Here is a 23,144-nt window from a genome sequence, read left to right on the forward strand (position 1 = left end):
GAAACTGAAGATGGTTTGGAGTCAACCACCAACTGTTTTGCCGCCATTAAAGCATTCCCGGCCTACAGAGGTACACCTCGGAGCTATACTTAGTCCAGGCTGCCTGCACAGTAGCACCTGATTGACAATCCATTACCACACTTACGATGATTCCCCTTAATGCAGTGTAGCAGAGAATAATTACAAGTATCCCTCCAAGGACTTTCACTCTGGCTACAGAATATCATAGTGTCAAACTGCTACCACTAACCAGTCCCTCCAAATTGGCTTACAGCAGTTTACAGTGAATTGAGAAGATTTGCAATTCCATAGTCAACACAGCTTTCATTTTGACCAAGCCTTTTTCACCGTGCTTTCTGGCCAGCCCTCATGTGACTGGCCTGACAGGCTAATTTGCCTCTTGCAGTCGCAGAATGAATTGAGGAAAGGGAGTAGGGGGAAATGAGGCGAGGTTTTGGAAATGAAGTTCCTAACCATCCAATAGATTTAGCATGCTCAGCAAATAGCGCGGACAGCGAGTGCGCAGAGGTATGGGATCGTCGGTCAAGTCATCAGTGTCACTGGTGTACCCGCTGATTCAGGACGCCTTCCAGGATGGCAAGCGCTCACATCACAAACATGTCCTCCGCTTCGATGAACAGCAGATAAAGTTGTTTTACTTGGCACAGGAAAGAAATGCTGGAAATGCTCTGAACAAACACAAAACTTTTAGTCCGGTAAAAAAAGATCTCCACTTAAGCTGGCTTCCCGCTCCCAAGTAGGGGGTTTGCCAGTGGAAACATTTTCAATCGGAAGGCTAAGAGAAGCGAGTTGCTTGGGTCGGACCACAAATGTGATGTAAGCTTCACTAATCCCTCATTCCGCCACCAAGTCTGCTTCATCGTTAAACTTCTTTACACCATCGCTACGTGACAGATCAAAAGACTAAAGCTAGCTCCCTGCCATTATGGCCACCATTTGGTGGTCTTCCCCAGTACTTCAGTAACAGTTTTAATCAAGCCCTATTGCCCTTTGTGCAGTAATCGGTATGTTAAGTCCATCTGATGTATTCTATGGTCAACATATCAAGCCTTGCTGCAAACTCAATATGCTGTGTGGCACCAAATCAGAAACTGCCAGAGGTAAATATTTTTATATCTGACACCTTAATTCTCCTTCTACATCAATAAATCAATGGATTGCCCATTTAAACCTTTCAATACAAATTTTCTATACTTGGACGTATACAAATGGTGTAGTCTTTGTACTAATAACAAAGTACTTCTCATCATTTTATTCAAAATTCGCTGCACATAAGGAAATCGTTGTGCTTCATTAAAGTAAAAAGTTCACCTAAAATGTAGGCATCAAGCACAACTGTGGTTAAAGCATTAACATAGAGGTCATGCTTTTGTTGCACGAGGAAAAATGCAAAAAATGCTGTAAGAACAATATATACACAGTTTAGACTGGAGAAAGGGCAAGGGTTCATGTATTAACAACCAAATGCCTCATGTATTAAGCAAACCGCCTGCTTTAAATATTAAGCAAAATAGCTGGTCTTAATGTAAAGTTCATTAACCAACAATTTCAAATATAAAGTTATTTGGACAACTGTTTTAAATATTATGGAAACAGAATGCAATAAATATCTACATGTCAACCAATTTTGTCAAGACAGACAAAGAAAAAAGCATGTTCATCTTTCGCAAATAAGATTATAAGTACGGGAATGTACTTGTAGGTCAAACGCAATATTCATATAAACAGGAAATAATTTGACAACTAAAGTGTTCACCAAAGGTATGAGTGACAGAGTTTTGTATCAGTGCTCATCATATACTGTATACAGTACAGATGAAAGCCTTGTTTCCCCATTCAGGTACATGTACACACTCAATTCTGCTGTGAACAGATCACAGTATGACCTACATGGCAGAACCTTTGAAGTCAGGCTAATTACTATGTGCATCAGGCTGATCTAGTGGTGGCGATCAACATCAGGCAGCTCCATAGGCATCTGTGTGGGAAGAGATAGCACTGGGCTGTGTGCCTTCTAGGGGCCATCATACATGTATATAAAAACTCACAAAGAATAAATTAATCTTAATAATTCAAGGATACCCAAAGCATTATTAGCCATAAAAGATTCAATATGGATAATCCAGATTAAAAGCACAGGGGATAAGACTTCAAAGGATTAGCACCTGAATAATATATCTGTACAGGTATAGGCATACAGTTAAAGACAATGGAATCCTCTTAATGCCTCAAGCAAAATCTCCTTATTTTTTCACCAAGCATATGTTATCAGACCAGAAAAAGAAATGTTTATATATACACAGGACATTTCTTTATGCAAAACAAGTCTAGGTACTTGAAAAGAATGAACATATACAAGTATAGGATGCAGGATATAAATGTTTATATAAGTAGTTAATCAAATATGTATAATAATGGCTACTCACAAGGAAGCTTCCTGAAAACTATTATTATACATACCATCTGTGTTATAACCACCTTTGTGCTTAAATAAAAAGAGAGACATGTTTTATTTTACAACCACTCGTTGCTCATAGGAAACTATATGTATACCATCTGTGTTACAACCACATTTTAGCTTTCGGGAAACCATAGGTTTGTTCTTTGTTACAACCACACTTCAGCCTTCCAAGAAACAATACATATCTTCTGTCTCACAATCATTGTAATTCAACACCAGGTAATCACATCTATGGAACACCCTTAGACTTTAAATTGCAATCAGTTCTGACATTTCAGCCAAAGTGTACGCTTTTCTTCATAAACCTGAGACTAGTCAAAGTGTTGGCAAACCATTGAGACAATTACCAGCTTCATGATCAGAGAGTTTAGGACAAGTTTCAAATAATACCTTAATGCTAAACCCAGCCTGGCGAAGTGAAATATGATGAAATGTGTTCAAAGAGCCTGCATATCGGCCAAATGACAAGAATCACGCAAACCTTCCATCACACGTTCTTGTGGAAACCATATTATCTGAAGGTTGATGCCGAGCTAGCGTCACAGAGAGCATCTAATCAAGTGGTCGGTGCGGAAGGCCGGGCTTTGCCACCACCATACTAGCCTCAATCCCCCAGGACAACCAGAAACAGAATTCAATATTTGAGTTTTGAATTAGTCATGCAGCCTACAGCTATGTTTACAACTGCAGCAGACTCCACAAAAATTGTACCATATTGTTTTCTCAACTGCTCCCATTCCAATGTGAAAACATCTCTGTGTGCACTTAGTCAGTCTGCTTGAACAGTGGACCAAACCGGATAAGCAGAGTTCCATAGAAAATCTAAACGTTATCACACAGCTCCCTGTAGGGCACTGTTACAGCCTAGTAATAACCTGCCAAGGTGTATTACGTTAGCACTCATAGCTACAGGCCTAACCTTAACGCCACTCAACCCATAATTCATACTTAATGTCTAAGTCTTGTTTCCAAATCTATCTGTCGCTATGATGTAATCACAATCTCAAGAATGTGAGAGAAATATCCTTCTGCCAGTTTGTCTGTCTGTCTGTCTGTCTGTCTGTCTGTCTGTAGCATCTACAAATGCATCACATGACTACAAAATCACACACCATGACTTCAAAGTTTTATTTCCTACAACCTTTTCTACAGTCCATGGCAAACAATATCAAAACAGTACAACGGACTTTTACACATCGATTCACTACTGGTCAAAATTTAGTCGTCGTGGTTACAACCTGATATTTATGTATATATATATATATATATATATATATAAATATGTAGCACTCTTGAGGACGAGACATTTCATGTCAATTTCCTTTTGTGTGGTGGCTCAAGTCATTCATTATTGAAACAAATTCAACGAATGAATTAAAGTGGATCAGCATTATTCACGTGTTGATATGAATTTATCAAATGATGATCAAATTACTTTTGCAGATCAATACTTGTTACTGCAAGTTATCCAAAAAAAAGAGAGATACCACTGGCTTGTCATTCTGATTATACACATAACAGGTTTGATAAGCACAAACAAGCCCCAACATTTGTATCCCAATTCCAGCACCATAACTTACAACAGATTCAACTGATATTATTATTATGGAAATTCATCTTCTCTGGCTGATATTTGCATTTTGGTATCTCCGGAACAGTTTTTAGATATTACGCATTTATGAATTTGTATCAGAAATATCTCCATTAGGCAAACAGCACTGAAAGCCGAGCTTGTTTTCAGGAAAAATAAATCGCCAGTTACAGCTGATCAAACAACCATTCCTTGTATACTGTGTAGACACTGGCCATTTGAATACAGCCAGAAGGCAACTCTGACGAAGTTAGTATTCACAAACTGTTGGGTTATCCCAGCCTGTTAAGTGTTTTATATATTCCTGTATGCATTAGAGTAAGCCCAACTGAGCCCAACTGCCAGATATGTATGCAAATAAGCTGTGAGTGCTGGGAGGCAGTTACAGTGCAGGGTGTGACCACAGCTACATGTAGCAGTCAGAAGTCAGTGGAATTCTAACTTCCCAAACCATTCTTCAGCCGTCTATAAACCCAGATGGGAGCTTAGTCCTATGGAGTGTTCTAATCTGACTTCAGCACACACAATTAATACGCGTGACATCTCAATGCTCTTGCCTCCACCTGCATGAGTATCATGGCTACACACATTGACAAGCCTTGCAATGAGGATGCCAGAGCCTGCTCTAGACCTCAACCAAAACAGGAAAATATTGGATGCGGAGAGAGGGAGAAGAGAGAAGTGAGAGAGAGTTGACGATCAAATGTTAAAGGGTGGAAACAAAATCAATATGATATTGCATGTAATCAACTGCAACGTTATTTGTTGACTGGCTTCTGTCAAACGCATCACGGTACGCTGATGCCTTGGTCACGACATTGTCTAGTAGCCTGTACCTAGCACAAGCTTACATGAAGAAAAACCTGGAGGTCTGTCTTGGCCTCAGCATTGGCTACTAAGACGTGACTAAAGACCTCCTCTTTCAGACATACTATGGTAAATTGATCCATCATACTGAAGACCCCAGTACTTTCCATGAAATGGTCACTCTACATGGCTATATACCCCCACTCCACAACCATGCAGATATTATGTATAGAAATCTTCTTTTAAGACTTCAAAGCAGTATCATGTATGGTTTTCCCAGCTACTTGTAATTCTGACCTGTCATTCAGTTGATGGGTTGATCGTTTTATAAGTTCAGTCTGCAGAGACTTCGAGTAATAGACTTTACAGTTACAGTCCTGTTACCTCAATTGATCTTCCACGCCAACGATTTTTATATTCTGCTTGACAAAAACTGATACATCTCCATCTACAAATCATAATAAAAGTGGGGATAAAAAGAATTTAAGTCACTATCATATATAATAAGCGTCACTTTGAGGAGCAAAGGTGGTATTGATTGTGGCAAAACCAGTCAAGTGATTACCACTATTATAGCCGGCAGACAAGCCACAGGCCTGTGAACACCTCCAAATAAACGAGGGGAACAAATGTCTGAGACAGTCTGGGATCCTGGTAGCAAATGCGGCAAAGCCAAAATGCTAAACTGTTTAAGATGCTTTACACATTTGGCACAGATTCTCAGACACTGGAGGAGTTTGTATTTATAACTCCCAAACTACAAGTAATTGCCAGTCATTGTAGTCATTACCTCTCCTGTTTTATGAAGACTGATGGTGGATGTCAACATTCGTCTGATGTAGTGCACCTGAATCAATTATCATTGGCTTCTTTTAGACTACATGTATCTTACAAGAAAGACCTGTCTTAGATAATTTACTACATTAAAGCAAAAGAAATCAATCAGTCATGACTCAACAGTAAAAGCCTAATACAATGTTATACAAAGGACAACACTATTTAAAGTAAATATTATTTTATTTTGAGACAATAATATACAAGTACCTGAACATGTAACCTAAATGAACTAAAATTTCATCACAAAAGTGCATTTTGGAGGCAAATAATTGAACAAAATATTATTTTTGGTCCTGAAACTTCCAGTTTTTTGCACTAGAATATTATCTCATGTTCAATCTCAATCTCAAAACACTTTTTTAAACTCAATAAAACTCTCAGAATCAGGAAATATGGGCACATTAATCATGGAAGAGATGTCTGATTATTTAGGATATTTCTACAAGCTAAAAATATGTATGACAAGAATACTGCCCACATCAACTAGAATACAACGTGAAATTTCCAAAACCGAAAAGTGGCGAGAAACATCTCATGCACATTAAAAAAAATATCATCATTCAAAATTCATTATTAAACTATTCGTGATAACAGAATTGTAAAACTGCATATGAAAAAAAAGGTTCTAGAAGAGTTGCAGTAGCAGTACAAGTGCCCAAGCGGCCTTTGGGCTGTCAATATAAGACAGACAATAGACATAAATCCAATAATAAAAACATGGTTCTATTTCAAAATCAACAAGTATGCAAACCATAAAATTCTGATACCTCATCAGGATAAAGCAATGTTATTTTAGTCTCGGCTCAATGTGACAAAAACTGTTTACACTGAGTACACAGTCACAGTAAAACGGCTGCTCCATCACACATGTATTTCAATCACAACCCTAACCACAGGCAAAATGTTTAAAACACATATGCCTTGCTTTTTGTTTAGGAAAAGTTTGGATTTTATGATACACATATTCACCAGAGTAAACATGAACTGTTACTGCTACCATGATGTACACATGCTCCCGTCTTCACCAGTATATGATGACACAGATGTTAAAATCTTACATTCTGCTTTTCAAAAGCTTTCAACCATTTACACTTCCATCGTGATGCCTTGACTTCATTATTATTATTGTTCAATCTTGCTTTCTTCACAAGTACATGTACTTGATATTATCAATAATATTACCGGGCATATTACATAACTGTTATGACCATGTGATGACAAAATGATTGATGTCATAATGATCTTAGGAATCAATGGATGACTAAGGCTCTTAACCATCCATCAGCAGTAGGCCTACCTTAGCCACACTGTGGTACCAAATATTGGAATTCTTGGGATGGAAAGGCGTAAAACACCAATCAAAAAAAAAAAAAAAAAAATCTTGGGATGGAATCTGAGCACATAATTCTATGAATGTCACCTTAATTGACTCAGAGATGACAATAATTAGACAGTACATGACAAAAGTAACTTATGTTTATATATCTTCTATTTTGCAGTGCGCTATGGCATATGGCACAAACCAGCACCCACCATTATGGCCGCCCTGAGGGATGGATACGTTCGGAAAAATAATAACTGCAAAAGTGAGTACAGATCATTGTTTTCCTCGAAGCCACAATAATAGATGTCAACTACAGTAGGCAATTTCACCACTGGCTAAGGTAAAAGATGTGAATGGATCAGACCAGTCCGAATACACTGACACACTGGAAGTTTATTTAGGAACCACTTACAACAGACAGAAAAAAAAATGGGGGCAAACGTAAATGCCCATATTGAAAGCCCAGTTTGCACAAGTGTCCGCATTGTAATGGGACACAGAACATTGACAGGGTAGCCAAAAAGTGGGGAAGTCCCCAACTGAACCCGCACACATGTAGTAGTTTGAGGTGATGACAAATTATTGGCTGTCCCTGCAGGTCTTAGAATTCCAATCAATTTTACTTGTGATTCCATCTGCTGTAGGGAAAGGCTGGCAGCAGGCTGACTCGCGCCTGTGGATTGCCTGATCACATCAATTCCAATCCAAATCCTATATACAGCCTGCTATCGTCTGGAGGCAAATAGTCCGAGCTTAGGCCGCTAAAAAAAAACGACAGCCAACAGCGCCACATACTGGGACTCCAATAAATCTACAATAACAGATTTGTGTGGCCAGAGATGTAATTATGTTAGAGGGTAAAAAAAAAACCTGCGATAGCCTCCCACCCAGAGCTGGCAGTGACACGGCCACCTATCAGCAACCATCACACTCTTCGCTGAACAACCTTCCACTTATCACACCAACACGCCCCGCACTGAAACTGTCATCAAACAAATATCAAAAATTGTTCATAACACTTGGCTTGTCATTGTAATGATGAGCATCTGGCCTGTGAGACTGAAGGAGGCGAGAGAGGCATTAGGCCAGGTGGACAGGCCGTCACAAACGTGTCCGAGTACGGTAATTATGGCCTTTCACAGTCAGAGAGCAATGGTCAAGGGCAGTCAATACATACTCATGGTCATCACACCGGTCAGCTCTCACACCATCACACCTCAGATGACATGATCGCAGGTATGGGATCAAGAGACCACTTCAGGACCATACTGTACAATAAAGTATCAACTCCACAGACCATGCACCAGAACCAAGACAATCTCAATGCACAGCTGTTGTCATAGGCTTTGAAGCCATTTTTGCGAGAGAAAAAAATGGAATTTCCCCATTAAAATAAAAACAATTAATCACTTTTTTATCCAACTGTACAAACTTCTTCCCTTGAAACCTCATGAAAAAGGAAATGTTACACAGTTGCTTTTGCATCGAAGTTATGTCATTTTGTTCACTCACAAGCTGACCATCTTAAGAAATTTGGTCAATCTAACCATGGTCGGTTTTTGTAATAATATTGTCAAAGTTTGTTCATACAGGAAAGTGGAGATACAAGTCAGAGTTAAGACTGGACATTTCAATCCTTCATTCACATCAGTCTGGATTCCTGTCAAGAATGACAAATCATCTGGACAGAAGTTTAAATCACACATCTGTGTTGTTGTTTTTTTTTCAAGACCAAACTTCAGATCAATTCTTAGAAAACTTTCACTTGCTTCTGGCTCCAAAAAAATCACACTGATTTGTTGTTGAGGTAATTTGCATGGGTTGTACACGATTATACAAATACATCCAACTCAATGGCCAAACTGCCATCAAAGAAAAGCGTCTTTTCCAAATTGATATTTTTTAAGCCGTCTCGTGAAGTAATGCAGCAAGGAAATCCTGTTAACTCAAATCTGCTGTGTAAACGGGAGCAGTATCGAATGTAAACCACTCTATGGTCGGGCAGTTTGCAAGGTACCGTTCTGAGAACGCCCATTACAACAGTGACCCAAGAAAACTCAGCTGGGACATTCACAGTCTTTCACAAATCTCTACAAATCTGCAAACATTAGAAATCAATCAGCATGTTCCACTAATCAGGAGATCATACTAACAGATGGTTTCGTTTGTTAAACTGCTGGATGCAGGCAAAGCAACCAAGCTCAGCCTTCAATGTCTGCACCACGCCCCAATCACTCAAGAACCGTTTGATGGGAAAATATGTTAAACCTTAATATAATACTACACACTTCAACCAATTACCAGAAGCTTGGACTCTCTTCTAGTTTTGCCAATGAAATAAATCCATCAAACACTCACTTGCTAAAAACAAGTTTTATTTGTTGTTTGTTTGTTTTTTTTTTTTCACTAGAACTGCTAACATTCTAACGATACGTTCACATATGTTTTCATATCTTGAGGCAATTCCAGACAAAAACCATTCTGTAGCCCTCTCTCTAAGCATCACTAAATATATTTATGAACTTCAAAGAATTTTCACACTTCGCGGGAGTATTGTGATTCTTTACACAGCCACGACATTTAAAGTGGATGATCAAGTGATAAATGTTCAGCTTACAAAACAGTTTGTTCAGGCTAGCTAAGATTACAACTCTGTGAGTAGAGATTCACAGTGGACAGCCAGCCAGACGCCTTCTTAACACTGCCTCAACCAGTTGTTTCACTGCCAACCAGTTGTTTCCATGAGTTTAATTGACTCCCATTTTTCTATCATAAACTTAATCTCTTCTTGAACATGGATGCCAATATTAAACCAAATGTCCTTCTTTCATCTGTGCCCATCAAACAGCCGCTAATGCTGTAGTGGGCGAAGATACAGCCCAGCCCCACTGCTTTGCCCCTGAACTGAATGAGGTCTGTCGAGCCCTTGTTTTATTAAACTTTGCCAACCCGCTGTCACTGTTTCCCCACTGCAGCTGTTGTTGTTGTGGAACAATGCAGTTGGGAAAACTCCTAGGAGAGAGTCATCAATGATTCCTGCTCATTTGAACTTGGTAATTGCATGGCTAAGACATTGTTATCCTTGCTGAGGGAGCTGCCCTTGCCCAGTCCTAGGAATGACTCACCAAGAGAAAAGGAAAGGAGGTAGCCCCCTCCCCGCTCTCCTCCTCCTCCAAAACTGCCCTCTCCCCATGCTCAGTCCCCTCCCCTCTTTCTCACCCAGCTTCAGTCCCTTTCCCCCTCACACATCACCCTGATCCTTCCCATCACTGATGCCGAAGTTTTCAATCAGACAGCAATATTCCAAATGTGTCTGTGAATTGCCCGAAATCAAATCAGCCCCTCAGTCCAGCGAGGGGGTTTTTGTCCGGTCACGTATGTAGGTCTTTACATACTGAGCTGGGACAGGGCCTAACAAGAGAAGAACGCTTTGAAATCAAGTGGGTTGTGTACTGGGAGAGGCTGGACAAGGCTTTCTCCTGTATCACACCCTAGCCAGACCACTTTAGGGGGATTAATAGTAATTATATTAATCAAACTACATGTGCAGCTTTTGTACAGGAAGCATCACTTGTCGATCTTGTCAGATAAAGATGAATGCCGTTTACATTAGCCACTTTCATCCTGTCCAACTGCCGCCTGACTCAAAGAATCCCCTGCCGCCTTGGCCATTATATGATGTTCCCCCCACTTGGACACATCGCCTAGACGTGAACCCTCATCGCTGATCACAAGCGACACATCCCAAATGACACACATCTGCATTACCAGATTACAGACTTACTTACAGAGAGATTTACCCGACGAGTTGTCTAGTCCCTTTATCAACTGCCATAACTAAATGAAGTGGTCAGACATAACATATTGACTGAATGGTTACTAAATGTTAAATGGTGATGATGTCCACTTAAGAATATTGTAGCTATAGTCATCACCATAATGCATAATGATGGTTCTTTCTTCTTGTTTACAGCTAGAAACCATATAGGATTTTTGTACCACAGACATGGGGATACAATATCAATGCCCATCTATGATTCCAATGGACGAATAGCAGGAATACAGTCTTCTGTAAGTATTTATTTATTTGTTTATTTATTAACGCTGAGTATGCTTCTCTACAGGACATGAATGTATTGATGTAGCGACAGAAAGATCAAATGTAGTTTCATATGTTCAAGGACTACAAAAATTTAAAAACAGAAGAAACAATGACTGTTAAAGAGAGCTATACATTTTTCTGTCCATTGTCCTTAATGGCCTCTTGTCATAATATTCGTCTGTGCATATGTGGAAAATGTATCAACAGACAAAATAAATTTAATCTTGGTGATTTGCTGGAAGAAGGAGCAGCTAATCATGTAACTTTTTATCAAACTGGTGCACATTTCCTAATGCTCAAATTTCCGGGCAAGCCTACATTTTACGAGAATCGAAATGAGAAAACATGGTTATTAACATGAAAATTCACATCATATTGCCAGTCTCTTCCAGCATGACTGTAACCTTGGTCATATTTCTCAAATTAAATTACATTCCCATGTCATGGCAGCCATTGTCATAGCCAGTAATTAGCTTTGCAGCCATTATTTTTACACAGAGAATTTGTCCACAGCCGGGCTGGGTTGTGTCCCAGTTCAGCGATTAGACGACAGCATTAGCACCTGATTGCATATCTCCCTTCCCTGCTTCTCATTCAATTTACAGTGTCTGATACCCCAACCACGTTAATAGTAACCTGGGGTAAGCGCTGTCCGACCGGCAGCGTAATAGCTGCACACTTTAGCGCAGACTTGAAGACGCAATGATGCAATTATAACCTCACATTTAAAGGACAATAAGTGCCATAACTTTGTTCGGTGCTGTCTTCATTCTTATTTCTGACACCCGACAAGCCTTTTGGGGAATTCCCCTTCTGCTGTGATTATGCCCACATGCCAAGCAAAGACAGCCATTTCCATGCCAGGCCCTGCAATTTGGCCATCATCAGCCCTTGAAAATGTTCCTTGCATGTGCCACTTTCTGCCGGCTGCCCGTCCTTTGAGCCCAATAGCTAACGGATGCCTGACACCCATCACATGAAATCACTTCTAACCTATTTATCTCTGCAAAGCCTGCATTAAACTGAATATCTTTAAACTACCAGGTAAACTGCAGGCTTTTTTGCAGGAATTTCATACAGTTCAGTTAAGTCTTGGCAGCCATAAAGTCCATAAATTGTCTTTAGGCTTAAATTTAGCAAATAATTCCATAAATTATTCATAAAAGATGTGTAAATAGTCTAAAAATTGGAATCCCTATGAATCTTGTTGGAAATATCACAGAAACCAAGTTTTTAAGTTGAATATCATTGATCTGCTCTGTTTAAAAAATTGAAAAGCAGCTTATATCAGTAAGAAAGAAGAGTAGGTGTATTTCAGACACTGTCAAAGTTCCTTGGCAGTAACAGAAATGTGCCAGTCATTATGGGCACTGGATACAACCCAGGCCGAAATGTGTTTACTGACGGTCAGAAGCTTTTTCCAATAGGTACACATAGAACAACAAGCAACCTGGTTATCTTGTGTGATCTTAGAAGTTTCTGGCTAGCCAGTGCCATGTTATTGATGAAATCCGCACAGCAAACACTTGGCCAACTTCTATAACCTCCAGATGGGTAGGCAAAGCCAAAGGTTTGGTGGATGCCAAGAAGCAACTCCAAACCCAGCCACAATACAGCCTTCATGTTGGAACTAACAAACTGACTCCAGCACCAGCATACAGCTCAAATAAACAGGAAAACCAAGCAAATCTAAAACAAGCAAATACAACTGGCACCGGGATAAAAAAAAGAGTAAAGGAAAAAGCAGCCCCTGATCCAATTTCAAAGTTTTTCAGTGTGTAAACAAAGACAATGTAATGTGTCCCATCAGGCCCATCCTGCTTGACTTCAGCTGCTCCCCTCCCATCTGAAGATGAGGACGGACAATTTCCAGCTAAGAACCGAAACCGAGCATAGACGCAAAGAAATTGCATGACCAACAGTTCACAGACGTCAAAATGTTAACTCCCCTATATCAGAAATATTGACTTTTTTTCAAGGTCGTTCTTAGATTTTTCAGATCTAACTGCCCTGTAATTGTGTCACCTTGAGTTTTTTTAAATATCTAACTACCCTATGCAAAATAAAAAATATTGTTTGCTTCATGTTACAAGCCCCTTATAACAAAAAAGGGTAGGTAGGTTTTCTTTTTTTTTTTTTTTTTGCAGAAGGGAAGAATAATCATAGAATCAATATTTCTGATCACTGATCAGAACGCAGTGATAAATTATGTCACCCAATATTTGGCAATTCTCAAAATAAATATTCTTAGATCTTTACAATGAAACTAACAACATTAGTTAAGCATTTTTATGAGTACAATTTAAGTCATCAGTTTGTGCCAGCATTTTCAGGTCCTGTACAGCAAGCATATGAAAATATAACCAAAATCGTGTCAATCAGATACTTTTGACAGAGTGAAGTGGAACCTCATGACCTTGTAAAATAAAATCTATACTGAGAAATCTGTCTCCATATTCCCAGATATTCTAATTTTAATCAAGCTTTGTGAGATTTAGGGGATTCTTCTTTTATCTGAAAAGCTATCCACACACCTAACTTTTTTTTAAATTTTGGGACCTCCCGAAGGGTATTTTTCCATGTCAACAGAAGGGGCTCATTTGGGGGCCTTTAATACCTGTGAAATTGGATAAGCACAAAAATCAATGGGGCTCTGTTGGAGATTCTTTGATAACGTTTAAAACAAAAATCTTCTTTTTTGATCATGTTACAGAACGTATTATGATGTAGTAAGGTCTCAATTTATCAATGTGATTGTACCAGTCCATGATTGAATTAATTTAATTCACAAAAAAAAACTAGGGGTTCAACATAAGTGGGCTACGAATATAGCTCGAGCAACTTCTCCTTGGAAGTATAGGCCTGTGCCCACATTTTGTCAGTGTTTATAAACACGTCACCCCTGTTATAACCAGAGCCACGATTCTCCCGAATTAAATTTTGCAAAATTAGGGGTGTTTTTAAGGTATAGCATGGTGAAAAAAGCTGGATTACGGAGAATTCCATTTTGCCGTGGTAAGACACTGACAGTCACAATGTTTACAAGATTTACAACATTTTACAGCAATTATCTCACAAAATGAGTAATTTTGACACAGGTCGTCAGTTCAGTATGGTAATCAAAAATATGGCAACGATATTTTACAGGTATCCAAATGGATAAGGGTGAAAACACTTCACCAGTAGGCAGGTCTATCTTGATCTACGGGTGTCGTATACAGTACAGTCCTACCCGTCGCTCTAAGGCCGGCTTTGCTCAACAACAGGAGAACAAATTTTATAGCTTGAAAGAGTACCTGTCACCTGTAAACAGAGTGAGATTTCAAACGATAGGCGAAAAAAAAAAGAAGTAATTAAATGAAATAAAATAAAAAATTTGGCATCTGAAAAAAGATCTAGCCCTTTGTGAAGGGTCAGTCACGTAACATCAAATAATATTTTAATATTTTAATTTTGGCCCTACAGAATTAATAGGACAAAGTAATATTAATTTCTATGTCCCACCACATTAAACTTATGAATTATCGTCTGCCGTGGTAGCTCAGTCGGTAGAGTTTTCGCTTGGGATCCAGGTTCAATCCAGTTAACTATTTACATGAGTGAAGTAATACATAAACCAAGAATATGAAATGTAATATCTTAATTAACAGTATTTCAATGTTAACATCAATCAAACAACATTATTAAAAACAGGACATATACATGACAATTCTATGTACAAATTTTTCCTTCAAATGGGATAAAACCTGATACTTTTAAAACGAAGAAAACATATAGTTTGTAAAATGTTAGAGCCTGTACATGGCGTAAACAAACAGAACAGACTTTCAGACAGAACTGATTAAGACGTCCTGCGCTCCATGTAGTTCACAAGAAGTGTCTTCTCCAGAATTCAGTTTTATTCAAATATATTCGGTGTTTCTCTAGCTTATAGCATATTTCTTAGTTTTTTAAACTCCACACGCAGTGATTTGAATCTCTTGACTACTGGTTAACAGTAGTTATGGTCGACCACTAGGAACCGAGTGTTCGTTATTTCTGCCTGATCCTGGAAACAATGGAAGGAAACCCAAACTAACTGTTCTTCAGATCAAATAAATCAAAAGTCAAGTTAAAAACAATGACTCTGTTATTATCTGCACGCTTTCAAGCTGTGGGTGGTATACAGGTACTTTGTGGGTGGTGACTCAGACATGGGTGAAGTTGAACACAATACAGAACACTATGACCGTGAGGTTGCTAATTCTAACAGGGGCAGAGGAAATATGTAACTGGTGAAACACCCATGTCACAATGACTTCTAAAGTAAACCCTCAAAACAACTGTACCACCCCACTCTCTTTCCAAACAGACTTCTGAAGACCTTGGTTAACAAGTTAAGGTTAATCATGAGGTGTTCAGACAAAGCTGGCATTCTTTGGACCAGACTAGAATTACCAAAACAGTGAAGAACCCACACTAATGAAGAGTAGGACGCTAGTGTAGCATTCCAGCCCCCACAGGTCATTAGTGATCTGTCACAACTGCTCGGCCCTTTGCTGGACAAGTCCAGGTGGGCAGATTACAGTCCGCTCCACCACAACATCACCTTCACTAATTGACAAAATGGTTGCCAAGCTGTCTGACCTGCTTAACCTATCAGAGAACATGTACCATAAGCCCCTTAGGGCTTTGTCTTATCAAATCGTCTGTTTCATCAATGTCAATCCACATCCTGATGAACCCAATAATATAGAGAACCCACTGTGTATTTTGACTTGATGCAGTATGAATGATCAATAATGGTACATCAAATTTCAGAATTCTACATTCAAATGTTTCTTTTTGTTTTGTATTTCATCTACGGTTTTTATGTGAAGATGTTTTTCAGATGGTATCATTAAAATTCTAGCACACCTAGAGAAGCAGGTTTCTACTCTGAAGGTGAAAAAACACAGCGTCTCTAAATCTAGCATTACCAGTTCTTACTGTTTATTTTATTTTGTTTATTGTTATAAAGAATTGTCCAACTTTAAATGAACTTTAAATATAACTTTTTTAGAATGATCAAAAGAAGAATATGTGGACTATGTTCCATTAGTTTCCATGTATCACAGACACTGATCATGAATTACTCAAATAAAGATACCTGTAAAAATTGCTTGTGCATTATTCCTAGATCTATATATGATGAAGCTTTAAACAATATATCATCAAACCATATTTTTACTTAAACAAGCATAATTTACCAATATTCCTATTAATCAAATAAAAGGGATTTTTTTGTTATTTTTTGAGAAATAAACATACAAAAACATGTAATACATATAAAATAAGATGAACATAATTAGTCTAAATCCAAGCTCTCATAATACACATGTAGTGTGGATGAGAACGCGTATAATGTGATGACGTGTGAAGCCAAATGCTATTATTAAAAACAATGAACTTAATTTCATCATATTTTTTTATATCAAAGCTTTAAACACTAGACTTAAGGCCAGTGTTATTAAACTGCTGTGTAACACTTGCAGGAACAGGAAGCTATTTATGATATCTGTTAACAAACAAAGCCTTACATGTGTGGACTATGGACATGGTCCTGAGGACATGAGAGTCTGTATGTGTGACACGCACGCACGCACGCACGCACGCATGCGTGCACGCTCCCCATCAGGTATACAGCAATTAATAAATCATATTTGAGGATTCAAATAGCCATGGTAAACACACAAGGAAAACCTGGCCAAGGAGCCAGATGTTGCAAAATGCATGTGATCCCCTGGTAGTCCAGGTACAGCAATCACCCACGTTATAATTAACCCTGTATTATTGATGGGGCTTCCCTGCCTGGCCTTCTCGTTATTCGGCAGACATGAAATGAATCTTCACTAAACAGAGGTCATCTGAATTAAGACTGTCCATAGGGTTCCAGAAATACAGACTGTTCACAAGGTTCCAGAGCTAGAGACCTATATTATTATCCCATTTCCCCCCTCCAAAATATTTTCCTTATGGCTAACAACTGGTCGGTAAAGGGAGTTAATTAGGCAAAACGTGATGGGGGATGGTGCGCCAAAGTGCTTGGTTTTGCCCAATTTCCTGTGGCAGCTCTGTATGTTGTCTTATCAAGGCTGATGATGACTTTTACACCTGTGGAAAGGAAATCTCTACAAACAGACTTTGCTGTGTTGGAATAAAATATAGAGCTGAGAATTCTCGTCATGTTTTTGTTTGACATAAGGTATAAGTGTACATACATATATACCTTCATACATTAATTTGCCACATGCTTCAATAGCCTCTGCTAACAAAAGTCGTTTTTGTACATAAAAACATATATGCATGTTTACAACATTGTATCTGTATATATATATATATATATATATATATGTATATACACCAAACAAATCTAGGCAATAGCCTCAAATCAGCCAACTGTTAAATTCCTCTCCCAGGTGTCATACCATGTATATGGCGTATGAATATATAGTATCAGCACGACTGGGTCCCAGCAACAGCAATAGTTTCATACTTTATATAATGGTAACCTTCTGCCAGATGTTGCATATACACACAATGTGCTTTCTGGACAATAGAAACAGATACTCTGTCCTCCTATAGAGAAACATTAGATGCTGCTGCCTGATGACATGGAGAGGTACAACAGACAAACTGAGAGAGGCAGGCAGGCTTGCTGGCTGACTGGCTGGCTGGGTTACTGGCTAGAGTGGTGGGAGGAAGGCTGTCTATAGGTAGTCGGCTTCACACATCAGCCCTATCTCGCTATTGATTGCCACTGTAATGCATTATCGCCCATGATGAGGGATCTCAACGGAGAGTGTATGAAAACACACTTTAGAGCCATTCCTCATATCCCATACCTACACCCTTTATAAAGAGAACAGTACAGTAATGTTTCTCACACAGCAGCCGCAACAGTTCAATAATTGAAGCGAATTGTAAATGGCAGTTAACCTGCAGCTAGTGAGGTAGGATGAGGGGAATATGGGCCATACTTCGACCCACTGAGGCCAGCGAGCACGATTATAACTGCCTGTTCACACAGCCTGTAAACACCAGCTCATAATACAAATCAATGAGATGCCATTATCATTAGTGAATAGACCCAAACTCATGATTTATGTCACAATGGTCATCCAGCCAATTAAATGCTTCTATTTCACTCCTTTCCCATCATCACCAATAACGGTTGGTAATTTAGTACAAATGCCACAGGGCGAGACTAAACAGTTTGGTTTCATGGATATGTTACATTTCTGAACACTCCCAAACTCTGGACAAACCTCTCCACATAAATACAGGCTACTGGAAGAAAATTACTTCATTAGTTTCCGAAAGAACAAAAAATTTGACACTTGGACAAATTTCTTTTCCCTGCTTTTTTCTGAGACAAAATGGTACTACTGGTATACAGAATGTGAACTTGAAAACAGATGGCAACTCATCTGTTTTTCTCTTAAGGGAATTTTTTTACTCTTAAGACTCCGTTTAATAATTCATCGTTAAGACAAGCACATGCAATGACCAACTTGAATGTTTTAGTCATCTTATCATTTCCAGATACCGGGCAACATGTGGGGTTACAATTCCCAAAACAAGACAATTTCCCTACCACCACCGAACCTTATTCCCCCATTTTTACACGGCAGCCAGAACTCTCGGGGAATCCCCTGGTACACCCTCACAGGTAAATCTCTTATACTCAATGACAACACATGTACACGTGTGCAATTTCTAAAAAAAGGAACATTGTCTCCAATCCTTATTATTTCTCATTTCATTAACTTGGCTTTTAAAGATGGGTCGGCCATTTATTATAATTATTGTTTGAAACAATTCACATATAATAGAAGTTTCTGATGAGCTTCCATGTAAAATGCACCTGTGTTCATGTATGTATATAAATCATAGATTATGGCAAATACATACAAATAATATTGTGGGATTTACTGCATTCAATTTTTCTGTCACATGGTATTGATATTAAACGTTCCCTGAGTGTCAAGCTCTGTGAGACATAAACATCAGCTCTCAACCAGACCAAAGCAGTTACAGTTGTGAAAATTTGTGTTGACAGAAGTCAGCATTTATGCCAGAATTTATCATAGTCTGACACAGTCTTGACATGGCTTATAACCGCTGTTTTTGTTTTCCAGCATATTTCAAACACCCGAGACTAATATGCAATCCGACAGATACGAAGGCCAGGCGTGGCAGAGGCCTGTTTATACAGATGGGTCTGAACGCTGAATCAGAGTACATGGAAATCCCCCTCCACTCTAAAGACTTGAGTCCCCACTGGGTGAAAGGAACATGTATGCCCCAAATGGGTAAGCAGATACTAAGGTTAATTCTCTAAACTGGTCTATTTGTATTTTTACCCCCAGGGAATTCTTGACTTTTTCTGGCCCAACTGTTTGTGTGGTCCAAAGCTGCCATGCTATAAGCTGGGAGTTGGAAAAGTCAGAAAAACACCCCCTAGGGTTGCACAGGAGTCTACCGCCACACTCTTGGCATCTAATAACATTGGCAATTGATACACTACTTGCAGGCCATCATTTCCTCTCCAACTGAAGCGAGCTTGACACCATCCACTTACACTCATTTACTGCCCCTGCCTGGTAATAGGCTGGCAGACAAGACATATGACTTTGATCAAATTTACTCTCTTACTCACAAATGACAGCACAAATTCTCTGGGTCATTTCAAAACAAAAAAAGAACACACCAACAAGAAAATTAAGACAAAACAAAAGAGTATCTGGTAGTTAAGAGTAGTTTATAAAGCAGGTTCACACCTCACCTCCCCCTGGCCTATGTAACAATGGCATATGTCATTGAGCTATTCAGTAGAGGCCTTGATCTAGACATGGCCTCTCCATCTGACAGCTAGGATTTCTGGCAGTTGTTTTGATGTTCAGTTTAGCTAACTTGCTCATCCCGTTCAGCTGTCATGCATGTAGCAGTTCATAGCAAGCAACCATTGCTCTCTTTGATTGATTTTTTGTTTACAACTTCTTTGACTCATGTTTTGGGAAATGTTTGGAGAAGTAAGGACAACCAGCGAGTACTTTCTCAGTTAAACTTCAGACTCAAAACATGAGAACACAGGCACTTAAGGCCAAGAAATACAGCAATGGAGAATTGAAACATTTCAGAGAAGAACCAATAAAACATGAGGGCATCCACTGGCTTTAGTGTCAGGGTTGGACATTTCCAGCTTTTCACAGTGATGCCCTTGACAAAACATTGAGGTCATTCAGTGTGTTTTCAGGTGTGAAATGTGTTAGATTCCATTTACATAACTGTTAAGCAACATGTAAGTACGTAAAATACAAAAACTAATTAGAAATATATGTGTGGCATCTAAAGTCATCTTTGTGAGAATTTCAGCTCAAACTGATCTGATCTTTTTCATTTTGAGCTCTTAAAAATGTGTGAATGACAAGGTATTTTTAATCCTGATATATCCTCTCGGTTTAACCTTGGCCCATCTCTTAATTAGCACTGTGCCTAGGGTTAGGCAGAAATATACAATGGCTGACAAAGCAAGATGTACAGCATCCTGATTAAAACATATCATTCTCCTTTTCTACTTTGGTTCAACTAAATCTCTAAGAGAGGAAAGATAACTGACAAAGAAAACAATAAAAGCGCAAAGAGCAATGAAGCCAGTCAACAGTATAAAGAGAACAGGAAAGAAAAAATGTATCAAACGCACGTCTTTTCAACAGTGTTTGTAACATGACATCGGACATAAAGGCATCTGTTTGAAAGAAAGCAAAAGCTCTGAGCAACGGAAGGCTGATGATGTCAGAAAAAGTCCAATACGATGAGAGCCTGCTTAAAAGCTGGAGAAAGATTAGCCAAAGTCACAGCAGAAGTTAGCATGACAGGCTATATCTTGAGAATTAAGACAGGATGCCTGTAACCAAACTTTTCTTTTGAAAACATGAGACGTACAGAAATAAAACATTACCAAAAAAAAATTTACATCGGAGCTCTTAGGTATTTGGCTAATAAAAATCATCTGAGAATGCTTTAACTTGGATGTAGTTCTTTTTCTGAACTGTGATACTATCACGTCAAATTTGCTGAACTTCGGTTGGTGGATGAACAACTTAGCAGGATAGTGCATTTAAATGTACACCTGATTATTTCAAGCAAAATTTGACACATAAAAAAATCTCTGAAAAGTAGTTTAAGTGTATTTTAATTTTAAATTTTAAAATTCTGCAGTAACGCAGCAAAATGGAAATACGCTCCAACCAAAAGTTCATAAAGTTCAATTTCTGACATTTTCCAAACAAGATTAACCTGCTTAACTCTATGAATGCAGCAGACAGAACTACCCATATCACTATTATAAAGAAACTCTGTGAAATGTGATATTGGTCAACAAGTCTGAGACTCCCCACAAGTGTATCTCTACTTGTACTGGTATTTATTTATTTATTCTAGTGCCTACACCCTACAGGAGCCAATATTTATCATTACTTTGCTAATCACACAGCCAGAAACATTATGACACAAACTAGAATTGCTTTACATGTTAACGCTAATTAAGTAAAACCTGCCCTGCAAGAGCTTTATGATTAGCACTAAATTATGCATGATGACAATGAAAATCAATTACCTACGTGTACTATAATCATACCTTGCATCTCTGGCTCAATACTCTCTATGCACAAAACACTGGATGTTTAGGCCTACTTATACCTAACACTAACACAACAAGCACTACATTTATATTCAAGATAACAATTACATACTAAACTTTACATTTTGCATATATAATTTACGTTGCAGATGTAAATATGGTACAGGGATCCTATAACCTTGAAGACATTTGAAAACCTTAATGCAATATTGCTGTTCATTTTTGTTTTTTCTTCTTCTTCTTTTTTATTTTTGAATATGAAAATAGTGTAAATGTTACTAGACGCTGCTGAATTGAATTCTGGGATCCTAAAGCCATTTGTGTTTGTGTCATTTCAGGAATGCACTACTTTATGAACCTGTCGCGGGACATGCCATGTGAAAACCTGTACCCGGTGTTTCTGATGTACAACACAGAGGGACAACTAGGGGCCTTCGGCTGGTCCTTCCAGGGCAATCCTTCACAACGAAATATTCCTGGAGACATGAGCTGGTTTAAACTAGAACCCACATTTTACCCTGTGAGTGTACATGTAAAATGAATCACAGCTCAGCAGACATATAGCTTATAATACATGGTCAGTTTATTCCAATGCTGTACTCAGATGAATGTATGCATCATTTTACATGTACATGTTACAATTCTGAGAATGAAAAAGCGATTGTAAGGATTGTTTACAAATTGTAAAGAGGAGTCTAACCATTTGGTAAAGACGAGTCCAAGCTCATGGTAAAGGATGAGTCCAAGCTCATGGTAAAGGATGAGTCCAAACTCATGGTAAAGGATGAGTCCAAACTCATTGTTAAGGATGAGCGTCAACACATTATGAAATTGAGTACAAGCCCATTTTGGCGATCGCATAGGCATACTATGGTGCTTAGTGCAAGGACATTGCAATGATGAGTGTTAGCACGTTGTAAGGATGAATGTGAACACATTGCAATGATAAGTGTAAGCATGTTGTAAGGATGAATGTCAACACACTGCAATGATAAGTGTAAGCATCTTGTAAGGATGAATGTGAACACAGTGCAATGATAAGTGTAAGCATGTTGTAAGGATGAATGTAAACATATTATTAGGATGAGTGTGAACAGATTGTTAGGAATTTGAGGATGAGTTTAGGTATTTTGTGATGACAAAAGTAAGCATATTGTGAAAATGTGGTAGGAATGTTTGAATGTAAACATATTGTAAAGGTAAGCGAAAGTATCGTGACGAATAGTGTTACCACATGGGGGGATAAGTATATAAGCGTACCGTATGGATAGCGAAAACGTGGTGAAGACGACAGTAATCATGCATACTGCGAAGATAAGTGAAAGCATATTGTGAGGA

The 23,144-nt window shown here is 38.6% G+C and overlaps 2 protein-coding genes across 2 annotated transcripts in view; one reads left to right on the plus strand and one right to left on the minus strand.

Annotated features, from left to right (window-relative positions):
• LOC135466166 (cysteine--tRNA ligase, cytoplasmic-like) overlaps window positions 1–23,144 on the minus strand; it is a 160,032-nt gene that overhangs the window by 120,152 nt on the left and 16,736 nt on the right. The gene's annotated exons all lie outside the window — the stretch shown is intronic.
• Window positions 1–23,144, plus strand: part of LOC135468043 (uncharacterized) — a 60,279-nt gene that overhangs the window by 32,174 nt on the left and 4,961 nt on the right. The window contains exons 2-6 of the mRNA XM_064746053.1: window positions 7,217–7,303; window positions 11,015–11,112; window positions 18,707–18,833; window positions 19,303–19,476; window positions 22,145–22,326. Coding sequence (XP_064602123.1) covers window positions 7,217–7,303; window positions 11,015–11,112; window positions 18,707–18,833; window positions 19,303–19,476; window positions 22,145–22,326 — 668 coding nt within the window. The remainder of the gene's footprint in view (window positions 1–7,216; window positions 7,304–11,014; window positions 11,113–18,706; window positions 18,834–19,302; window positions 19,477–22,144; window positions 22,327–23,144) is intronic.

The sequence above is a fragment of the Liolophura sinensis genome, chromosome 6, assembly GCF_032854445.1.
Source record: "Liolophura sinensis isolate JHLJ2023 chromosome 6, CUHK_Ljap_v2, whole genome shotgun sequence".
NCBI classification, from domain to species: Eukaryota; Metazoa; Mollusca; class Polyplacophora; order Chitonida; family Chitonidae; genus Liolophura; species Liolophura sinensis.